Here is a 19172-nt window from a genome sequence, read left to right on the forward strand (position 1 = left end):
GTGTGTGTATGTGTGTGGATGAGGGAAGAAAGATGCTCTCCAACAGCTATTAAAATACGGCTCCTGCGATAATTATGAATGCTCCTTAAACCAGACATCCCACCTGAATCATGTCAGCGTTGCCCATCCTTGCAGATGGGCAGATATTAACATCATTCACAGTGTTGGAACAGTAGGAAACAGCACAGTGTACACGCTAATAAAAGGTACAGTTTTCAGTTGTCTCTTGGGAACTGGAGGGCACCAAAGCAGTGAGTCCTCCATCAGAGAAACTGGTGTTTTTATAAACTTTAAAAACGTATTTATTTTTGGCTGCACTGGGTCTTGGTTGCTGCACGTGGGCTTGCTCTAGTTGCGGCCAGTGGGGGCTGCTCTTCATTGCGGTGCGTGGGCTTCTCGTTGCGGTGGCTTCTCTTGTTGTGGAGCATGGGCTCTAGGTGTGCAGGCTTCAGTCATTGTGCATGTGGGCTCTGGAGTAGTTAGGGCGCACGGGCTTAGTTGCTCCGCGGCATGTGGGATCTTCCCGGATCAAGGCTCGAACCTGTGTCCCCTGCACTGGCAGGCGGATTCTTAGACACTGCACCACCAGGGAAGCCCCCAGAAACTGGTTGGGACTTGGTAGAAGTTTCTATTAGCTCTTCTCTATTCCACGCTCCCGGGAAACCACTGGGCGTTACCAGGTTGCTCCTTGCTTTTATAGGGGAGCTGCTTGTCCCAGCAACAGCTTTGTCTTACTTCATTTCCTTGCTTATCTGTAGAAAAATTTCCTAGATTTTCAGTCTGTTTGTTTGGCAAGAAGCCCTACATATAATGCCACTGGCCACATATTTATATACATTATATCCTCCAGATTTTACCTGGTTTGTGAATGGTTTCCCTCTAAATTCCACCTTTTCTTATTTTATACAATTTGCCCACTTTTATAAACATGCACCATTACTGTCTAGAAGGGAAAATTAAAATGAAATTAATGGTTTCTATGGGAAATCAGAGCAACCCATAAATGCCTCAGCAGCACATGATCAAAAATCAATCAGAAAAAAAACTGGCTGTGGAGGCTACGGCTTCTACAGTATGAAGGCAAACTCTGATAAGTCTGGTAGTCTTTGGATAAATGTGCAAAAATCAAATTGTATATAGTAAGAAAACACCTGCTGACAGATGTTCTTGGTAATTAAGAAAAATTTCCTGTAGAGATCCTGGCAAATGCCACTACTGGGATGTAACTTAGCACTTGGGAAGCCTAACTAACACCTTTCCAATCTAAATGTTGGAGTTTATTAGCTAAAGGTCACAAAGGAAGGTACGTGACCTCCAAGGTGTGACGGGATATTCTGTAGTGATCCCCAGTGCAGAGCAAACATTTCAGATTTCTATAACATAAAGGCCCTATAATCTTTTCAAAGCTTAAGAACACGCTAGTCATTAAATAAAAGGCAAGTAGAAGGCATCTGTAAATTAGCAAAGAATTATGCATATGCCCACAAAAGATACTCAATTTAAAATATGAAACCTATATGAACTAACTAGTAGCCACAGGAAAAATAAAGCATGGATAATATCCTAATACAGCCTATGCTGCTTCTACCTCAAGCACGTCCAGACAAAAATTACACACTAAGCCATAAAAAATTTAAAGGCAAAATACAACACCAAAACAGTGCTTACTAACTGACACTCAAGAAGGGGGGTGAAGCAGCTTGCACAATGCACTGTATGGAAGTAAGTAACCTTGGTTACTGTTTCCAAGGACACTGGGCTCTTGGCTAGCAAGCGCTGAGATGAAGCTGAATGCAGTGTTGACTCATTTTAATAAACCTGCATAAAGAAAATCAATGCAACGGTATTCCACACTCCCCACATCTTTACTGGTAGATCTAATAAAACATTACCAGTACTAAACAGATACTGAAAGTAGCGAATACTCTATAGCAAAGGCTTTTTATTGATGTCTGCTGTATTTTCCCATGGAGTGACTAAACCTATCATACTTGGTAAGGTCAGCAGTAATTATACTTAGGAATTTTACCTGAGGCATTCTGGAATATATCTAGAAATGGAAGCCAATCTAGTTAACAGGTGAGCATACTTTTTAAAATGTCATCAATATGGACCACTGTGACAGAATAATAGTCCACATAGCATTTCCAAAAAATGTCTCTGCAATGTAAATTCTGTCAAACTGGGAGACATTTCTTGTCGCCAAGGTAGATTTTGTTATCATGGTCTATCATGGAATGTGTAAGGCCAATTAGAAGGCTGCTTGAAATCTGGTGCCGTGTTGAAACCCTAGGTGCTGCACAGGCTAAAGTGGAACCCAGAGGCCTCAGGCAAAACCTGCTAGAAACCAGCCCACTTGTGTTGTCACGAACACCCACTGGCTCTGTGGAGGGCAAAGGTAAGAGTTCAGAGACAGCTGTCCCAGGCATTAGTAGCTGGCGATGGTATCATCTGGAGCAAATGAGAAAAACAGATTTACCTCATCAACAGTTCTCTGTGCACTCGGGCGCGCAGCCAGGTAAAGCAGAAGCCTCATCAACAGCTCGGGAATGAAAATGTCGTCTACCTTTCTTGGAGCGGATGGAAGTAAAAGGTAGTACGGTGGAACAAAACAGAATTTCCTCAAGTTTTGTCCTCAGGAGGGAAAATGATCTAATTAATTATGTAAAGCAGCAATTACACAGACAAAACCAACTTTTCCAGTTTACAAATAAAAACTAAGTCTAGGTCAGAGAGCTTAAGCCATACAAAGTGAAACACAAGATTCAAAATCTCTTCATAAAGCACGTAATTAACAATTGAGAGAAACGTGTGTCCTAGTTTGGTGGGTTCTTCCCAGGAATAACAGTCTTTAACCACTAGGCTTTTTTCCCCTATTTTATGCATTCATTTTAAGTGGCAAAGAAAATTCCCTACACCAGAGAGCATGAGCCTTTTCCTTCTAAAATTCAGTGCTGTTTGTGTGTTTTTTTTGTTTTGTTTTGTTTTGCGGTACGCGAGCCTCTCACCGTTGCGGCCTCTCCCGTTGCGGAGCACAGGCTCCGGACGCGCAGGCCCAGCGGCCACGGCTCACGGGCCCAGCCGCTCCGCGGCATGTGGGATCTTCCCGGACCGGGGCACGAACCCGTGTCCCCTGCATCGGCAGGCGGACTCTCAACCACTGCGCCACCAGGGAAGCCCTCAGTGCTGTTTTTGAACAGTTTCCTGCCTTTGCTTCTAAGTCACGTGCCTCTACCACAAATACACACCTTATTTTTCTCCTTGCTTGGCCAGGAGCTCCACCTTCTAACCCTGAATTAATTTCCCGGTCTCTCATAGAGATACTGCGGTATTGGTCCCTGTGCAGTCATTTCTGGAAATTTGGCTAGAGGCCTCTGCAAAGAGGTTTCATTCAGCTGGCTTTCCAAATCTCATCTGAAAAAAGTATCACGTTCACAGTCTGTGTGTGAGGTAAAACCAGGCTTTCAGTGAAGGTGCCTAAGGGCAACGATATTCACCCCAATACACCGAGATTCAGGCCTCTGTCAAAATGAACATTCTTCTCACTGCAAAGTTCCCAGGCATGTTTTGAGAAAGTTCTCTTAAAAGTTGACAGTCTTAGAAACGAACGAAAAGAGGAGAGAACTGGGTCGGTTGCGACAGTAAAGCTGGTATATCTGCCCTCATCCACCTGCCATGGCCCAATGGAGAGAAACAGAATTTTTTCTATAAAAAGAATATCAGTTTAATCACAATTCCCCCTTTTTATTCATTTCAGCTATTAACAAACTAAATGTGGATAAAGGCATTCTACTTCACAGAACAGTAAGTGTTCTAGATACACACAAACACTGGCTCAAAACATCCTTCCAACTCCAGTCCTATAGCAATAATTTTTCTTCAAGTGTCAATTCTTCACAGTTTCAATACTGCAGCAGCAAATATTCCTTAGATAAAGAAAATTGTGGTCCATGTTTTAAAACATCTTAAGAGAACGAGAGATAAGTCAGCAAACTTCCAGTGCAGTTTGGGTAGAGCACTTTTACCTCGAATCCCAAAGACTGGCCGTGGGAACCTGGGGGCAAAGGTCGTCGGTGGGAAAGACTGGGAACTTCTGCAGCACTTCCTCCCCGCCGCCACCTCGTGAGGATTTCTTCGCGTAGCTTGATGGTGGTAGGGGGAGCTCTGCAGCATTCGCATTCTGTTTATTGGTCCCTGTCACCCCAAGGGGTGTGATGGAAAACAAACAAACCCAGCTAGCACTTCCCACAGGAGCTTTCAGGAGATTTCAGAGCAAATCAGGCAGGATGAGGCCGGGAGGTTTTGGTTCGACACAGTTGATCCAGAAGTTTGCACAGCTGGCATGATACTGGTGTCCTCCATACGCCAGCTTGAAGCTGTCCGTTTCCGAGTTGAACGCCTGCCGGGAAGAAACAGACATGGGGGGCCAGTCAGGCTCCCTCCACACCTGGGCACTAACCAGCAGCCGGCACGGACCCCTCTCCAGCTCACAGAGGCTGAGGCCAAGCTGGCACACACACAAAAGCTGAGCAGGTGGCTACAGGAATTTAAGCGAGAAAGTTTTTCGCCGCTAATTAAATGTATAAAAATATCTTCACTGTTAAACCCAGTTTCAGCAAAAGGAGGCCAAACTGTTCCTAGAAAAGGCAGACAGAGGCTGCGGGGGTCGGCAGGGGTCCTGACACGGGACGAAAACAGCCACGGGCTGGGGATCATTTTGATCTGTGAAGAAAGCAGCCCTCCCCTGAGGCTGGCATTTGACTCTAACATGCCATCCCTGAAGTTTCTGAGACTGATTACAGTCCTATCATGAAAGCAAATGTAAGATTAAAGACTCTTAGGGTCTAATGCCATTCGGAGCTGATAACTAACCTGACATCATTGAAAAGTCCAAATAGGTATAGGATTTGTAAAAAATAAAGATGTTAAACACAGCAGAATGATTTCCAGATGAATAATGCTTACCGGTAAGTTACAGTCAGCCAGGCCTAACCTCAGTCACTTCCTGGGGTGTTTTGTAAAGCTCAACAAGTAAACAAATAAATAAAGCTCTAAAACCCAAACAATTTGTTTTTGTCTGCTAACGGCCAAGTCCTGAAGCTCTCTGATCTCATTCTGTGTGTCACTACCACTTCGTCTTCCAGAAGCTGCTCTTTCTGTTACCCTGCTCATCCCAGAGAAAAATAACCGCAACACCAGAAGCCAACCCTGAGCCACAAGCGCACAGCAGACGGAAGTGGACCCGCACAGACATGTTAGTCGACCAGATCAAACACTATGGGAACGAAAAGGATTCAGCAAAGGACCCATGATTGGAACAGCTCAGGATGGCAGTGGAATCATCGAATTTGCCTTCCACACTCAAAATTAAGATGGAGACGCTAAGATAACGCGTAACTGGTTCATACTTTTTTAGGATGTTCTTCTGCAGGCTTCTCTTCTTTCTGAAATAACGTTGAAACCATAAGGTCAACAAAATTCCCAGAACAGGGCCTCTGGCCTCCAAACGAGTCCTTACAGGTTTAACCTTTTGTCCTTGCCACCCCACTGTGCAGAGGGTGGGCAGGCACATGCCAACAAGCCCACTCCTTAGAAAGGCAGGAGCTGCCTCCACCCCTCGACAGCTCCCCCTGCTGCCCCCTTGAAAGAACGCTGCCCCTTTGAAAGAACGTGTCGGCTTCTGTGGTCAGATTTCAGGGCTTCATAAACTCCCCGCCTCTGGTCACAGACCTTGCCGAGAAGGGCCAGATGGGATTGCCTCCTGGGTCGGTCAGGGAAGCAGACCGTGCAGGGGAGGCGGGAAGGCGGGTGACTTACCCGGCTCCTGGAGTCCACGTTTAAAAGGCACACCCCACAAGCAAGCTCCTGAGCGTTTTTAATCCCGGGCCGTAGCATACAAGAGGAAAAGTCCAGTGAATTTTCATCAGGCTGTGAGGACAAGACAAACGGGTAAGAAGCCAGGAATTCCACACGCTGCTGGTTTCACTCCCTGATCAAACATCCCAACAGGTCCAGCAGCAAATGCAGTCCACTCTCTACCACCACCAGTACAATTATTCCATTTCCCAGACGTTTACCGAGTACCTGCCCTGCTGTGTTCTAGTTGCTAGGGATGTTAGGATGAGCACAAAATGGTCCCTGTCCTTTGAGAGCTCAGTTTAGGGTCAGGGCGAGGTGGGTGTCAGGCCACACTGTGCCACGAGACCCACACTAGGGGTAAGGACTGAGCGCCGGAGCACAAGGGGGAAGGGGCGGGGCACTTACCCGACTCAAGGGGAAAGGAGCGTGGTGGCAGAGAATGCTTCTGAGAACTTCGAAACACGGTGGCTGAGTCCTGATGGGTGTTCGCTAGGTGAAAGGGGTGGGGTAGGATGAGGTAGGGGAGGGAAGGGTATCTACTCTATGTAGAATAAGCAGCCTGGGCAAAGGCCTCTAAGCAAAAGATCAGGTATGAGAAGAAATCTAGGGAGTGGGAGGCAAGCTTACGGAAGGAGGGAGGAGATGAAACTGGAGCACGAAGGCCTTGAAAGGAATATGAGGGGTTGAGACTCTATCCTGGGAAGCCCTTAGGGTTGTAACTAGATGGTGACAGGATCAGGTTTGTACTGTGGACAGACCCCTCTGGTTGCAATGCAGGCACTGAACTGGGGGTCTGGGGCCCTGTTACAAGGCTGCAGTAGCGAGCCGGGAGACGGGTCCTGAAGGTCAGAACCGAGGGAGCAACAGTGCGGAATGGAGAGAAATGGACACATGAAGAGCTATTAAGGCCGCAGAATCAACAGGCCTGGGGGATCTGTTAGATGTGCGAGGAGGGGAGGGGACTGGGCAACTGAGAGGATTCACCCTAACGGGGCGCATGAGAGGAGAACCAGTTTGGGGATGGAGACTGGGGAGAAGAGTTCAATTTGGTACAAGCTGAGTCGAAGCTGCCTGTGGGACAGCTGAGTTCTGATGCTGTATGAGCAGGAAGATGGATATACAGGCCTAGCACTCAAGAACGAGAGATCTGGATGTTATCGGCTAGGGAGAATAAATACATTAACAGCTAACTAGTCAAGTCTTTACCTGTGCTAAGCAGTACACTAGGCTCTTTACATACATTATTTAATTTACTCCTTACCAAAAAATCTATGAAATAGGGAGCGTGTTGCCCAATGATGAAAAGCCCAATGATTGAAAGCTGTTAATTTCTTAAAAGTTAAAATGCACATCTATTATAGGAGCTTGCAATTCCTAGATATTTTTATCCAAGAGAAATGAAAACATGTTAACAAAAGTCTTATACAAGAAGTGTTCATAGCAGCTCTATACATATTAGCCAAAACTGGAAATAGCATGCATCTTTAAACAAGAAAATGGATATTAACACAGTGGAATATTACTCAGTGATAAAAGGGATCAAACTGATACAACACAGATGAATTTTTACAACATGCTATGTAAAAGAAGCTGACACAAGAATATATACACTACATAATTTCATTTATATTAAGTTCTAGAACAGGCAAGTCTATGGTGATGGAAATCTACAGAAAATGGATCACTGGTTGTTTTTGGAATCAGATCAGGGGATTGCCTGGGAAGGGGCAAAAGGGAACTTTAGGGGGTGATGAAAACACTCCATATACCGATGGGGTGTGTGCTACATGGTTGTGTGCATTTGTCAAAACTGGTCCAACTATACATTTAAGATCTGTGCATTTCATTGTATATTCGTTATTCCTTGACTACGAAAAACACTTGAATAATAAAACAAGACAAAAACCACCAAAGAAAAGCAGAAAAACAAAGCAAAAAACCAGACTGGCAGAAAACATTTGCAAATGATGCAACCGACAAGGGCTTAATTTCCAAAATATACAAACAGCTCATACAACTCAACAGCAAAAAAACAACCCAATCGAAAAATGGGCAGAGGACCTAAATAGACATATCTTCAAAGAAGAAAGACAGATGGCCAATAGGCACATGAAAAGATGCTCAACATCGCTAATTATTAGAGAAATGCAAATCAAAACTACAATGAGGTACCACCTCACACTGGTCAGAATGGCCATCATTAAAAAGTCTACAAGTAACAAATGCTAGAGAGGGTGTGGAGAAAAGGGAACCCTCCTACACTGTTGGTGGGAATGTAAGTTGGTGCAGTCACTATGGAAAACAGTATGGAGGTTCCTCAGAAAACTAAAAATAGAATTACCATAGGATCCATCAATCCCACTCCTGGGCCATATATCCAGACAAAACTATAATTCAAAAAGATATACACGCACCCCTATGTTCACAGCAGCACTGTTTACAATAGCCAAGACATGGAAACAACCTAAATGTCCATCAACAGATGAATGGGTAAAGATGTGGCACATACATACAATGGAATAGTACTCAGCTATAAAAAAGAACGATATAATGCCCTTTGCAGCAACATGTATGGAACTAGAGCTTATCACACTAAGTGAATTATGCCAGAAAGAGAAAGACAAATACCATATGATATCACTTATATGTGGAATCTAAAATATGACACAAATGAACCTATCTATGAAACAAAAACAGAATCACAGACATAGAGAACAGACTGGTGGCTGCACAGGGGGCAGGGGTTGGGGGAGGGATGGACTGGGAGTTTGGGGTTAGCAGATGCAAACTATTACATATAGGATGGATAAACAACAAGGTCCTACTGTATAGCACAGGAAACTATATTCAGTATCCTGTGATAAACCATAATGGAAAAGAATGTAAAAAAAAGAATGTATATTATATATAGCTGAATCACTTTGCTGTACAGCAGAAATTAACACAACATTGTAAATCAATTATACTTCAATTAGAACAATTAAGAAAAAAAGATTTTGGATTCTTAATGTGTAAAAGTTAGGTATACATGAACTAATTTATTTTTCTTATATATGCCCTAGAGCAGAGTTTCTCAAACTTGGCACCATTGACATTTTAAGCTGGATAATTGTTAAGACGAGCTTAAAAGACCTGTAAGACCTGTCCTCTGCATGTAGGATCCCTGGCCAATTTGGGGGCAAAACTGCTCCCCACCCCGACTATTAAGAACTGACTTTCCAAAGAGGAAGACGTATGTGTGCACGCATATAAATACATATATACACATAAACCCACACACGTGTGTAAGCTGATTATAAATTTTACTGATATAAAGAAGGTGTTGCACACAATCTACAAATAATAAAATATACCATCATCTTTCCTGTAAATTCCACATCGTATCTTGTTCTCACAAAATGCTTTCTTGGATTTTTGCCCAACTCTTAGATCAACAACCTTTGCTCGCTTTCCTGGAAGAGTGTTAGCTCTGATGCGAAGGCTGATGTTTTCACGTGGAGGACTAGGCCTAGACTGAAATGACTCAGACGCACTTCAGAACCTCTCTTGTCTGGCAAATACACGAGTGACTTCTTTGCTGAATCAGATAACAGTCCTTGAATACTGGAGAATCTTTCCTCAACTTTTGGTTCTACTCACAACATAATGGCTACAGACACAGCATACTTTTTTTTTTTTTTGAGGTACACGGGCCTCTCACTGTTGTGGCCTCTCCCGCTGGGGAACACAGGCTCCGGACACGCAGGCCCAGCGGCCATGGCTCACGGGCCCAGCCGCACCGTGGCATGTGGGATCCTCCCGGACCGGGGCACGAACCCGTGTCCCCTGCGCATCGGCAGGCGGACTCTCAACCACTGCGCCACCAGGGAAGCCCCAGACACAGCATACTTTTAAGTTTAATCTACATTATTAACATTTTGTCTATCACCTTAAGTCTAGACAATCAACAAAACAAGTCAAGCCCTGATTTGAAGAAATGCTCCCCCTATGGTCGATTTCGAGCTACCAATGTGATGTCACTGAACATGGGGTTGGGAAGAGATGGGTGCAGCACCGTCATATAGTATTTCCACAGGTGGATACAACGGACTAGGGCGATCAACTTCCTGGTCTGTGCCAGACTGTTGCCATTTTAGCTCTGAGGACACCCCTCGGTTCTGAGCAAACCGGGACAGCTGGTTGTCCTGTGACAGACATCAATAACCTCAGACATTAAGGACAAAGCAGGTGGGAAAGGAAGTGAAGATGGAAGGGGGTGGACAGGAACAAAGTAAAAGGGTCCACTGTCCTGTCTTGAGAACCAAAAACAAGGGCAGAGCAAGTCAAGTGTGAGAAAGTTCTAGAGTTACCAAGTTGGGCTCAGAAAGATGTCTGAGTTTACGATTGCCCAGGCTCTGCAGTGTGGTGTGATAACACAGCCCAGTGTGATCATGCAAGGGGGTGGCTCAAGTGGAACAGAGACAAGGGGCTTGTAGTCCAGAGAGTCAAGGATCTGGGAGCCTGGGATGTTGGCTGTTTCTTCCTCATGAATACTGAGGTGACCAGGATGATGGCAAATTTGACAATAAAATAATAGCTACATGTTCTGTAGTTGCTTTAGGCTGAACCACTGAGGAGTTACTATACTGTCTTAGTATTTGCAAAACTGTATTCTTCTTCCCCAGAAAAAAAAGGCTTCTCCCTAGAAAAATGTGTAGATTATATATGACATTTCCCCAACCAGTTCTCTTTAATATGAAATAAGTATCTTTTAAAAACATATTTATTTATTTATTTGGCTGCGTTGGGTCTTAGTCGCAGCAATCAGGATCATTGTTGCGGCATGCGAACTCTTAGTTGTAGCATGCATAGGGGATCTACTTCCCTCAATAGGGATCGAACCCGGGCCCCCTACATTGGGAGCGTGGAGTCTCAGCCACTGGACCACCAGGGAAGTGCCTCCCCATCCATTTCTAATTTGAAATAGTAAACCATGTGCTAGGTTCCATAAACCTCTCTTAAACTAACCTGAGCTGAATCCATTTGGATCACCCTTAAGGAAGGAAGGATACACAGTTCTCAAAGAAGAAAAAGGGAGGTGGAAGTTTCAGCTGTGTGAACCTACATGGCCTTAGCCAAGCCAGAGGATAATTTTTTGTTTGTTTTTTAGTGTCATCACAGCCAATTTGGTCAAACCGAGAAGCAGGTGGAATTATCCTCTGTCTGCTGTCCAAATCTGTCCTTTGTAAAATAGTAACAGTTTCACTTGCCCTCCCTCCCTCCCTCCTTCAATTGGTGTTAGGACCCTCACAGATACATAAAAAGGGCTCTGGAAAGGATAAAGTACTCTAAATGATCATCACAATTATTCACTTTGACAAAATCTAACAAGCTTTTTGAAGAGGTTAAAAACATAGTAGTATGTCTATAATCTACATTATAGACATTTATCATGTTACTAAATGAGGACTATTTGAGAAATAATTAGAACCCGGGGAAACTCTGAATCTTGAAATCAAATCCAAGTTAATAAAAGCCCTTTTAATACCTGTTTACCAAAGGAATAAAAGAAGCCAATGAAAAGGTCATATCGTCATCTCCAGTGAAAATCACAAGGCTCTGCATAAATTACCCTGTAGTCAAATTAATCTTTCAAATGATAAAATTAACCTTTATAAATACACATCTATTAGCAGGGAGATTATTGTAGTACACAGTGTGACACCAATTAAATGGCCCGAGTTCTATAAGGAGGTTATGCCCTCTACAGGCACCTTAGATTGCATATCATCTACTTTACCTGGCAAGTCTGTCATGCATTTAGTGAAGATTAAAAACCCAGCTGTGTTAGACATGACCTGCATACACTGACAAGTCCCAGAGTCAGGCTGGGATAGATAATCCTGAATCTTTAGCCAGTAATAAATTACTAAAATGGTATCCAAGAAAATCATTATTAAGGAAGAAGAGTTTGGTAGTAGTTTAGTGTTCTTTACCAGTAGACTTATTCTCCTCCTTCCGGACAAATGTAGGATGGGCCTTCCCTGTCCCTCTAAATTAGGCACAGTCGTGTAACTTGCCATGGGGTTAACAGACTGTGAGTATAATATGGTCACTTCTGGAAGGAAGCCAGACCAATGTGCTATCTGTCATGTTCCCTTGATACTCCCACAGTGACCAACTATGTTCCACTCGGTGTTGGCTCTATCAACCCAGATCCCTGAGTAAGGAGGACATGGCATAGGGTCCCTCCAACTTGAGATGGACCTGGAACAGGAGCTAGGAATAAAGCTCTGTTGTTTCACATTGCTAAGAACTGGGGCTGGGAGGTGTTGTTTGTTACCACTGCAAAACTTAATTTGACTGATACAAAGAGTGATCTAGACACAGGTTCCACAAGCAATTCCACACCTTTGATTTTGGTTACAATGTAACCATTCTTGGTTACAATGTTTTTTTTTTTTTTCTGGTAATTTTTCCTACTGCTACTATAACAAATTAGCATAAATTTAGTGACTTAAAACAACATAAATTTATTCTCTTCCACTTCTGGAGGTCAGAAATCTAAAGTGGGTTGGCAACACTCTATTCCTCCTTATCCAAGCTCTAGGTGAGAATCTGCCTCTTTGCCTTCTCTAGTTTCTAGAGACTGCCTGCATACTCTGTGGATCACGGTTCCATCTTCAAAAGCAATAGTGTAGCATCTGCCAATTTCTCTCTCTGCTTCGACTGTCACATTGCTTTTTCTCATTCTTATTCTCCTGCCATCCTCTTACAAGGATCCTTGTCATGCCTCTGGGCCCACCCAGATAATCCTGGATAAGTTTCCCATCCAAAGACCCTTAACTTAATCACATCTGCAAAGTCCCTTTTACCACATAAGGTAAAACATTCACAGGTTCTAGGGATTAGGACGTGGACATTTTAGGGGGGCGGGGAGGTGTTATTCTGTCTACCAAATCCACCTTCTGCCAACTGAAGATAGCTGTGCAGAGACATGATGAAGATTCTGTCTCTAAAACACTGTGCGGACTGGCAAGATGACAAAAATGCTATCATTACTAAAAAAAAAAAAAAACTGTTCTGGGGCTTCCCGGGTGGCACAGTGGTTAAGAGTCCGCCTGCCAATGCAGGGGACACGGGTTCGAGCCCTGGTCCGGGAAGATCCCAAGTGCCACGGAGCAGCTAAGCCTGTGCACCACAACTACTGAGCCTGCGCTCTAGAGCCCGCAAGCCGCAACTACTGAGCCCTCATGCCACAACTACTGAAGCCCACGCGCCTAGAGCCCGTGCTCCGCAACAGGCCACTGCAATGAGAAGCCTGCACACCACAACAAAGAGTAGCCCCCGCTCACTGCAACTAGAGAAAGCCCGCGTGCAGCAACGAAGACCCAACAAAGCCAAAAATAAATAAATAAATAAATTAATTAATTAATTAAAAAACAAAACAAACAAAAAAAACTGTTCTCCTGACATGCCACAGCAATGGGAAGTAAGTACTCTGAAATTCACTGCTTATTTTACATCAAAAGGAAGTACAGAAGAATTTTATTATACTGAGGGTAATAGTGGAATCACAGAGCCAGGGTGATTTTCAGTTGACCACAGGTCAGGAGAATAACAGTCCTGTCTCTTCTCGTAGACTTTATATGGCAAAAATGGATTAGTATTGTTTTCCAGGACTGAGTCTTGGTTACCAAGCTACTGAACTTCAATTTAATCCACAAGCATGAGATAAAACTTTAAGATAACAATTCACTCATCTCACTAAAATAGGGGCTTCTTATCTCTTGAGAAAAAAGTTCCTTCAACCTGTGCCCAGAGGAGATAGGCTTTTGCCACAAGAGGGAGTTTTAGTCCATGGATAAAGGGAGCATGAAAGGGAAAGGGAAATGTAAAACTTTGCTAGTATCACTTCCAGCTTAAAGAAATATTAAGGAGCCACAATTTGGAGGTTAAGACTGTGTACTCTGCTTTCCTTAGCCCAAGCTGCATCCTGGAACTTTTTCACTGGAGAAAAGTAATGCAGCCTCCTTTTGATGGGAATAGTTTCATGGAGTCTTTGTGGGAAGAAACAAGTTTTTTTTTTTTTTTTTTTTTTTTTTGCGGTACGCGGGCCTCTCACTGTGGTGGCCTCTCCTATTGCGGAGCACAGGCTCCGGACGCGCAGGCTCAGCGGCCATGGCTCACGGGCCCAGCCGCTCCGCGGCACGTGGGATCTTCCCAGACCGGGGCACAAACCTGTGTCCACTGCATCGGCAGGCGGACTCAACCACTGCGCCACCAGGGAAGCCCCGAAACAAGTCAGTTTTTAATACCTGGGAAGCTGGGACCAACACAGAAAGAAGAAGAATGGATTTTTAGACAATGACTTCCAAGTTTCAGGCAAGTTTCATCTTTTCTGAGCCCCAATTTCTGCCCTTGTAAAAACGGGGATTACACTACTGACCTTGTGGGATTGTTACCAGGATTACATGAGAAGGAATGGCGAGCACACAGCACAATGCCAAGCAGGTTTTAGGTGCAAAAGAAACAGTAACTATTACATCAGTGTTATTGGGATCAAAGACCCTGACTGTGGCAACTAAGTTCAATAAATAACTTTATTTATTTATTTTTTTGTGGTACGCGGGCCTCTCACTGTTGTGGCCTCTCCCGTTGCAGAGCACAGGCTCCGGACACGCAGGCTCAGTGGCCATGGCTCACGGGCCCAGCTGCTCCGCGGCATGTGGGATCTTCTCAGACCGGGGCACGAACTTGCGTCCCCTGCATCGGCAGGCGGACTCTCAACCACTGCGCCACCAGAGAAGCCCAATAAATAACTTTAAATTCTACTTAAAATGAAGTAATGATGTAAAAAGTTAAAAGCTGCCTATACAACCTCAATTATGCCTCTCTCTCCAGTGATGATTTCTCTGCTTTGAGCCTCTAATACAGAGTCCTTGGCGTTTGTATAGTTTTGTTGCAACTGAGTTAAATTACACAGATGTTGGGTTTTGTGTCATTTACATTTACACATCTATTTTTAAAGTATCTTGTCTTCTTCATGACAAGTTTAACCTTATACTTCCTCTGTAGAGCGTATGCTATTCATGCAGTGGGCAGTTCAAGTAAGTTTTATAGACCCAGGACCTACCAGTTATCAAGAGGAAATGCCATGGTGTAATCAGGAAAAATACCTAAGAATGATTATTTTTCTGTCACAGCTAACCTGGTGAAAAAAGCAACTATAACTGGAATAGCATGGGTAATTGGAGAAACAAATACTCAGTGGCGGTCATGTACAACGTGCAATGCATTCCTGTGTTGTCTAGCGGCAGATACCTACCCTTCCCTGGTGCCTAAAAAATGTCAGGTAAAAATCACTCTAGCATCTAGACATGGATGCTAGAAATGGATGTTCTTAATGGGAGTTTGAAGGACAGGGCAAGAATGCCTGTCCACTCTTCCCACTTACCTCCTATTTTCCCATGTGGAGGGATTTAGAACCACCGTTAAGTGAGAGGGCAACACACCTAAGTTAGATGTGTGACCAAACCCAACAGGCTTCCTTTGAAATCACAAAACCAAATTCTATGGCTTCTTTAAAAAGGTCTGAACAAAACTAATCCTTAGTATAAAAAACCAGAAAATGGCTTATCTCTGAGTGGGGTGATGACAACAGAGGAGCATAAGGAAAGCTTCTGGGATGATGGGCTATTCTGTATCTTGATAGGGGTAAGGGTTATATGAGGTATGCATATGTAAAGACCATTGAGCGGTATAACTAAGATTTTTTTCATTTTACTGTATATATATTTTACAGAAAAAGAAAAAAGAAAAGAAAGGTCTGGAGGGGCAAGCAGAGTCAAGAAGGCAAGCCTTTCTCACGAGCAAGAGGTACCAGGATGAAACTGACTTCCATCTCACCCACTGACAGCAGCTCCCTTAAAGCAGTAATCCAGGCCAAGATTCTCCCCAAATATCCTTTGCTCCAAACTGAAAAGGACTAATACATAATGAACCTGGTTAACACACTTGGTCTTTTGTGATACCTTTTCTTTAAGAGTTCACAGCAAAGAAAGATGCTTTGCAATCACAGCCATCTTTTTCTTTTTCTTTTTTTTTCTGGCCCTGCCAGGCAGCTTATAACACCTTAGTTCCCCAACCAGGGATTGAACCCGGACCCTCGGCAGTGAAAGCGTCGAGTCCTAACCACTGGATCGCCAGGGAATTCCCACAGCCATCTTTTTCTAATAGCACCAGAAAAGATGGGTTTGTCTAGAAGTCCAGCTTTCAAAATGTTAATTACAAGAAGAAACTGCCTGTCACTGGAACAAAGAAACTTAAAATCTAAGTGGCAAGGGGGACTCTTTTAAGCTACTCTATAGTCCTGGGATATAAACAGGGGAAAAAGTGTACAGAAAAGAACTTGACAGTTTATATCAAGTTGCTGCCAAGGTAGACTCCTGGTGTTTCATCTCATCAACCTTGATGCTAAGTAACAACCCACCCTTCCCCAAAAGGCTTCTTTCTGCTTTTACCCACCCAACTTGCCCATTTCAAGGAGGCAGCAGAATATAGTGGTTGAAAAAGCAGGTTTAGGACTTTCAGACTGAGTCCAGGGCTCACCAATATCTCTGTGCCTGGGTTTCTTTAACTGTAAGAAACGGGGAGAATAACAGTATCTACCCTCAAGACTGCTGTATTAATTGTATCTATGTAAAGAGTTATGAATAGGGTCTAGCACACAGTAATCACCCAGTAAAAGTTGGCTAATGATGATGCCGATATTTAGGCTTGATGTGGTCATATCAGCACAGGGTTAGGAGCAGAAGGTGGGTGAATTAGGAGAGACCCAGACCCACAGTGATCTCTAGATTCCTAAAGGTGAGAGAATCTCTAGATTTTCCCCTAAAGGTGAGACCTTTGTGAGACCGAGAGGCTCTGATGAACTGTGATGCTAACGACGCCAAGGGGACACACCTGGTAACATGTCCCTCTCCACCCCACAGCCTCACAGGCACGCCACGTACATTACTGGCCAACCAACTTCATGCGTAGCTGGAGTTTAGAAGTATTTTTTTAAAACACCAGGGTTTTATCACCCAAACACAACCCTATCACTATTCTGGCATATTTCTTTCTAGCCCTGTAGTAATAGTTCTGTGTTATTTCAAACTTTGTGCTTCTTTAAAAAATGGCGGCCTAACATCCTAGTATGAAGAGTCACACAACTAATTCTCCAGATTTGGACTTTCAGGTTATTTTCAATTTTTCACTTTTACGGAGAACAACTTGTGCTTTTAACTTGTTTCTTTTTGTGAGTTTGTATGCAGAACTCTTGCCTTAGGCAGTTTTCTGAGAAGTGGAATTACCAAGTCAACCGCTCTGAATGTTTTCAAGTCCCTTCATTCATTCAGCACTTACCGGGTATTTACACGGTGCCTGGCCAGACAGAAAATGAACAAAATGTGGTCTTGGTCCTTGTTCTCAACGAGTTCACAGGTGGAGGGGAAAGCGTGTTGCCAGACACCTTTCCCACAGGGTGGTACCAATTTCCTAATCAATGAATTCCTAATAAATTCCCTAAGAAGTAGTCCAATTTTACCACATCAACATGATCAGGGTTCAAATAAATAAACCAAACCCCACACTGGGTTTATTAGGAGGTAAAAACTGAGATCTTGTTTTAATTTGAATTAATGTTTACTGCTTAGCTGTGCCTCCTCTATGAATCACTTCATGTTTTTGTTCCGATTTTACTGGAAGCTGGTATAGTTCTCACTAACGTATATGTTTTCTTTACAGAGCAAAGACTTGCGGTCACTGTCAGTATGTGCTGCCACACGTTTTTTCTCGTTTACCATTTCATCTATTCTTTTCCCGCTTGGAACGACTTCCACTAATTTGTACTTGGAGCTATGCCATTCGACCTCTACGGAGAGATTTCCTAAGAAACTACTCAATGAAACCTGCTGCTTTCTTTACTGAAAGGATATTTTTGAAGATAATGGAGATTATGTTAGTTTCCTCTTTATGAGAACCCACAAAAGAAGTTTCTTTCTGAGTACAAGGAATAATTATGCTTCCTGAGTAGAGGGTTTATTTTTATGTTACGAACACAGTGAATCATGGAACTGATCACGTCTTCTTTACATCAGTGCCTAGAAAGGGTCAATGGTACAGCTCACCACTAGCAAATGCCAGCACTTTAAAAGCACACATTTTTGGGGAATTCTCTGGTGGTCCAGTGGTTAGGACCCTGGGCTTTCACTGCCAAGGGTGGTTTCAATCCCTGATCAGGAGCTAAGATCCTGCATGCCTCAAGGCCAAAAAAACAAAGCACATATTTCTGTACACTTCATACCTGGCTTTAACTTATTTCCCTAGTTTCATTTTCCCTTTGTTTTTATTTTCCTTATCCATTTATTAAAAATTTTAAACCAGTTATTAAAATAATGAGGTACAAAAATGCTTATCTTGCTTGAAAAAAACTGGAAAGTTCAAAAAAGTATAAAGCAAAAGGTACAAAGTCCCACCAAACGCTGTGTTAGAACACAAAGGAAAAAAGGACACACACTATACGGTATCACATGTGGAATCTAATCTAAAAAATACAAATCAATGTACATAAAAAGCAGACTCACAGACATAGAAAACTAACTTATGGCCACCAAAAGGAAGGGGGAAGGCGGAGGGACAAATTAGGAGTATGAGACTAACAGATACAAACTACTACATACAAAATAGATAAGCAACAAGGATTTACTGTAGAGCACAGGAACTATATTCAATATCTTGTAATAACCTATAGTGGAATATAATCTTCAAAAAAAAAACAGATCACTATGCTATACACCTGAAACTAACACAATATTGTAAATCAACTATACTTCAATTAAAAAAATAAATCAAGGACACAGTCCTGCTTTTAAGGAGCTGAGAAGCTAGTGGGCAAGAAACAAGCAAACACAATTATCAAGAAGCGTGGTTAGTGCCCTGACAGAATATGTGCTATGGACACACACAGGAAGGGCATCTAATGCAGACTGAAGGCCTCTTGGAATGAATTCTGGGACAAATGACACAAAGTCCAGAGGGGAATGCAGTCTAACAGAGAAAGAGAGGCCAGGGCAGCCCAAGTGATGGAAAAGACCTTACTCACTGAGCTAAGGAGTTTAAACTTGACCCCGAAGACCACGGAGAGTCACTGCAGGATTTTAAATGGGATATAAATGACACAATCAGATTAGCATTTTAGAAAGAGACATCTGAGAGTGGTGTGCAGAAAGAATTGATAGTGGATAAACAAATGAACCAGTAGGGGGCTTCGCTGGCAGTCCCGTGGTTAA

At 43.3% G+C, this 19172-nt stretch overlaps 1 protein-coding gene across 17 annotated transcripts in view; it reads right to left on the reverse strand.

Moving 5' to 3' along the window:
* Positions 1-9: 9 nt before the first annotated feature.
* SYNRG (synergin gamma) overlaps positions 10-19172 on the reverse strand; it is a 90847-nt gene continuing 71684 nt past the window's right edge. For 6 of the 17 annotated variants that reach the window (XM_081219605.1, XM_081219610.1, XM_081219604.1 and 3 more), the window contains 4 exons: positions 6265-6348; positions 5818-5928; positions 5409-5444; positions 10-4399 (listed from right to left, as the gene is read on the reverse strand). In XM_081219605.1, the coding sequence (XP_081075731.1) occupies positions 4268-4399; positions 5409-5444; positions 5818-5928; positions 6265-6348 (363 nt within the window). In that variant the 3' untranslated portion in view covers positions 10-4267. The remainder of the gene's footprint in view (positions 4400-5408; positions 5445-5817; positions 5929-6264; positions 6349-19172) is intronic. The other 11 variants (XM_081219608.1, XM_081219613.1, XM_081219606.1 and 8 more) reach the window with 4 other exon arrangements.

Source organism: Mesoplodon bidens (genome assembly GCF_964165515.1).
Source record: "Mesoplodon bidens genome assembly, chromosome: 19".
Taxonomy (NCBI): domain Eukaryota; kingdom Metazoa; phylum Chordata; class Mammalia; order Artiodactyla; family Ziphiidae; genus Mesoplodon; species Mesoplodon bidens.